General features: G+C 43.9%; 1 protein-coding gene across 1 annotated transcript; it reads right to left on the reverse strand.

Annotated features, from left to right (window-relative positions):
- Positions 1-1,360: 1,360 nt before the first annotated feature.
- KCNF1 (potassium voltage-gated channel modifier subfamily F member 1) lies at positions 1,361-3,907 on the reverse strand. Its single transcript, XM_036380842.2, has 2 exons — positions 3,494-3,907; positions 1,361-3,392 (listed from the first exon to the last, which is right to left on the reverse strand). Exon 2 carries the CDS (start codon positions 3,192-3,194, stop codon positions 1,731-1,733), a length of 1,464 nt encoding a protein of 487 aa, XP_036236735.1. The 5' UTR covers positions 3,195-3,392; positions 3,494-3,907; the 3' UTR covers positions 1,361-1,730.
- Between the last annotated feature and the right edge of the window lie 1,070 nt (positions 3,908-4,977).

Here is a 4,977-nt window from a genome sequence, read left to right on the forward strand (position 1 = left end):
GGGGCTGATTTCCATGCTAGGAGAGATACAGGGTGGCTGGTCTTCCTGAGGCGTGCTGCCCTTCACTGCACACCTGCCCAGTCCCTACATGCCACCACTGCTCTCTGCTCCCAGCAGGACAGGGAGCTCCCCACCAGCAGACACATACCACTCTACCAGGAAACAGGGACAAACAAGGAGCTAGAAAAGAGCACAGAGCCCATCCCTCAGCTCTGTGCCCCTCCAGCCACTGCTCCTGTGGGGTGGATGCCACAGGCCCACTGCTTGTCCACGTGCCAGGAAAAATGTCCCAAAGACCTGTAGGGGGATCTTGGGCATGAGGTGCCCAGGGATAGGTCATGGCTCATGTTGCTGCATTTCACCTGGGCAAGGGGCTGCTCAGCACAACAGGGAACAAATAAAGATAGCTACTCTAGCCCTTTAAACATTTGGGATCCTGCTTCCCATTTATGTAAATATATCTTTGTGCCAGTGCTCCCCTTCCCTCCAAGCTGGCATAACTCCTAGTTTCAATGGATTTCTCTGGCACCAGACCTATTACACATACAATTTTTACACCAACCAAATTTAGACTTATGTAGATGGCACTTGTTTTTGGAAAGGATAGTACTTATACATTGGTGTTGATTAATTAGTATATTAATTAATGAATAAGATACTGATCAGTAGCTAGTGCTTCTGTAAACTAATGTTTACAGAGTTTGCAGTTATTGTATTTTTAAAACAATACAATTTGCAGTATTGTATTGTTTTAAAAAATAACCTAATAACATGTTTACTCAGCTAGATATCTTTACTAAAAATCAATTGGAGACTATACTATTTTTACTGAAACTTTCTGTGCACTTACTTTCAAAGAGTTAGTTTCTTATTTAGAATTACTCAATTTAACTTCCTTATAAACTTCCCTTGGTTTAGTAGAGAATTAAAGATACCATGATTTAACTTACAGTTTTAAAAAGCTACTTAATTATAAATCCTTCCTGAAAGATCCCTGCATATATAAATCATCCAGCAATTAATAGCTAGAACAAATATTTTTAAATTTGCTCCTTAAAATACACTGATTCTGTTCTGTATCTCTGCTCAAAATATAGTTCAAAATAAACTTTTTCTGGAAAGCAGAACAGAAACCTATCCAAAAAGTTGACCCCAAAGTACATTTTACAAAACAAAGCCATTTATTCACTCTGATATTCTGCACACAATATGCTGATACCTTCGGTATCTCTAGGCTCAAACTGCTTGTAACATTTTGCTGTAAGCCTGAATCTAATACAAATGAGAGGCTGCTTTAATTTTTTTAAGGAGCAGTTCCCCTAGCTGCAAAGGCATTGAAGAGAGCCTGGAAGACACAATCTGTGTGATGCTGCTCTTTATTGTCACAGGTACAAAGTTCTGATGTGGCAATGTTGCACATTCGGGTCATTGAACATTTACGGATCAGGAAGGATTTTTCAGTCTCTGAAATGGTTACAAATGGTTTTTGCCAGAACACACTCAATATAAGCAGTCTGATCTCAGACTGCTGGAGTCCTACTGTTTTATTTTGGGTGAATAATGGTAAAGTCTTACCAACTGTTGATGGAGAAGCCATGGGGTTAATTTATATTCATGTTGGAAAAGCAAAGCAGTGCTCCCTCCCAACTCTGACAGATCTGTGAGTCCCTTCCATAGCTGATTGTCAGGTTGTCCCGATCTGCAGCTTAGCGCTGACAACAGCTCACAGTTTATTTGCAGCTTTGAAGCCTGGTCCTATGGTGTTTCTCTTCTGACAGGAGATGAATAAAGGTGTCACTGTGGGAGACTTTTATCCGGCTGCTATAAAAAGGAGCCTCTTTGCTTTCCCTTGAAAGATCCTCCAGTTCACTTCTGGAGCCTGCGGCTTTCCCCTCAGCAGAGTTTAGTTCCATCAGCTCCAATTCATGTTTGGCAGCTGTTTCTAAAACTCTCTGTTTGTTGTAATACCTGACAAAGTTGTTAATGATGGGATGGATGGGGAGGGCGATCGCTATCACTCCACAAAGAAAACTGATGGCAGCATTCAGTTTTCCTAGTGTTGTTTTAGGGTAAATGTCTCCATATCCAACTGTGGTCATGGTAATGATTGCCCACCAAAATGATTGAGGGATGCTTTTGAATAGAGTTTCAGGGTGACTTTGTTCCATGGTATAACCTAGGGCAGAAAAGACAAAGATTCCAACAGCTAAGTACATGAGGAGCAGCCCGAGCTCCTTAAAGCTGCGTTTCAGGGCATAGGTTAGGGTCTGGAGCCCTGAGGAATGCCGTGCGAGCTTGAAAATCCTCGCGATCCTCATGATGCGCAGTGCCTGGACAGCCTGCTGGACATTGCTCAGCTCCATCAGCTTGGCTCCCAGGTGGGTCAAGGTCAGGCTGACGTAGAAAGGAAGTATTGCTAGCACATCAACAATGTTCATGAAAGACAGGGCAAAGTGGAGTTTGTTGGGAGAGGAGATCAGCCTCAGCACGTACTCCATGGTGAACCAGCCTATGCAGGCGGTCTCGATGCTGTCCAGGGTCGGGTGCTCCATACGGTTCCCCTCTGCATCTACCACCTGCAAGTCTGGGATGGTCCCCACACACATCACAACAGAGGAGATCAAAATGAACAGAAATGACAGTACAGCAATCACTCTAGCTGGATAGGATGATTCTGGTTTCTCCAGAAATTTCCAGATGCATTTTTGGCACTTTTTCCAGCGACTTTCTGAGGCATCTACTCCCAAGTCATCCAGAATGAGTTGCACCCTTCGGGCTATTTCTTCCAGTTCCTCCTTTTTTTCACTTAGGTGAGCTTTGCAGCAGTCATCCAAAAATTGCAGATCCACTTTCCAAAATTCCATTTCATTCTTGAAACATATGGGGCATATTCCTTTCTTCATGTGAATTTCCCCAAAGTAGTACACGTCAATAATGCATTTGAAAGCATCTGGATCTCTGTCAAAGTAAAACTCTCTCTTTCCAGGATCATAGTCATCACAGAGGGAAAATATGCTATCGTATCCCCCCGATAAACAATTGACCAGCTCTGCCAGCCGTGTTTCTGGGTACTGATTCAGGTTATCTCCGTAGAACACCTGCCTTACCCCGCCGACATTGACTACAATCTCCATTTCTTCACTTTTTTCTGATCCATCACTGTCCACATCTGGAAACCTAGAGTCACCTGCCATTTTATGATTGTATTGGATTTTGGTTGATTTTTAGCCCGTTGTTTGGTTTCACAGCTTTGTGGTTTTAATCTCTCATGAAAGAAAATCAGCACTGAGGCAGCTCTGTTACAAATGTCACCAAACTGCCCTGGAGTCCTGGTGGGAAAGGTTACTGATAGAAACCTGCGGTCGGGAAAGCCTGGTGAGGAATGCAACAAGCTGCAGGGAAAAGACAAGTCATCGGGCTGCTGTGCCTGCAAGCAGGGTGTTAGAAAGCTCCAGCAGACTGGAAAGAGAAGAAACCATTTAATAAAACTCACCAGTCTGTTCAGTGCTCGAGAGTCTTTTCAGGTCCCATTCTGTCTCTAAAAGGGATATCTATTCACAGCTTGGAAGTCACGGCAGAGAAATAAATCCCGAGCTCTGATTAAGGCACGGTGCGGTGAGTGACAGCTCTGAGACAGCCGGCGGGGCGAGCCCACGGGAGCTGCCGCGGCTTCTCCCTTCGATTCCACTGACTTCCCTAGAAAGCTGCTTTTGAATTTGTTTCTCTTTCCGCTTTCTGTTTACTTTAAGGTCTTCCAGAGTTCATCTGCTGACTCTCGCACATAGTCAGTCGGTGCAAACAGGCAGAGGAGAAACTTGTGCTTGTTTTCCCTTCGCTGTTTCCCAGCACAATAGGGAGCCTGGGCTGCCAGGAGTCCTTTCCAAACTCTACCCTCTCCTGGTGAAACGCAGCAAAGCACCAGCTGCACAGAAAGCTCTTCTCAGCTATTTATACGCCTGCCCAGTGGTACAATGATGCGTTTCTATTCTGACAGGAACTTGAAGGAGTTTTTATAACATTTTGTTTTATCACATGCAAAGCCTAATCGTGTATAAAGTCATCCAGAGCTCAGAGACACACAAATATTTTCTCCAGGCAGAAACCAGAAGAAGCAATACTGTGTTTTGGGAATAAACATTTGGCATTTATCCTACTCTCAGTGAGAAAGGAGCAACTCTAGAGCATCTCTGTCCTGTGTCAGGACACTGAGTTAATTTGGATTTGTATTGGTGTCTTTGAGAAAGAAGCAGAGACCATAAAGTTTCTGTTGCAGATGTGGAGCAAAACCTCCCCTACACTCTGTGCATGTTTCCCAAAGCTATTGGGTCCTCACTTTTAGCTACATTTCTGTGACCTGTAGTCAGCTGAGCCTGAGGAGGGTTTGAGTAATTTACATCTATTATGATATCTCAGTGACTGCTACTTACCAGAAGCAATGCTTTGTACTACATCCAGCTCTTTAAAAGTAAAAGTAGAATAACAAGCATTTCCTTTTAATTTTGTTTTCTCTGAATTCCAGGATTTGAAGAACATTTTCCCCCCAGACCTCTACAGGCAGGAAACCTACCACCCTTAAATTCTTAAATCTGACTCTACAGTTCATTTTAGTGGATCCAGGAAAACCTACAGTTCATAAGCTAACTGTTTCTGGCCACAGCAGAATTATCTGCACCAGCAAGTTATGATCGTTTCCAATTTACTGGCTTCTGAAAAGCTTCTCAGTAGAGAGGAATAGAGAGGAGCAAATCCAGCTGACTGTTTGCTTCTCCAGGCTTGTGTCTATCCTGGGAGAAAGGTGAGATCTGTGGTGTGCCTGCTGTCCTCCTGCTGGTGTCACACAGCCAGGGGGACCCTGCTGAGTACACAGTGTTCCTGCTCCACTGTCTCAGAAGCTTATGGGTGATTAATGAGAGATTGTGCACCAGACCTCATCTTGACATGGCATGTGGTCATAGTGTCACATACCCAGGAAAAGGG

Source organism: Molothrus ater, chromosome 3 (assembly GCF_012460135.2).
Source record: "Molothrus ater isolate BHLD 08-10-18 breed brown headed cowbird chromosome 3, BPBGC_Mater_1.1, whole genome shotgun sequence".
In the NCBI taxonomy this organism is placed as follows: Eukaryota; Metazoa; Chordata; class Aves; order Passeriformes; family Icteridae; genus Molothrus; species Molothrus ater.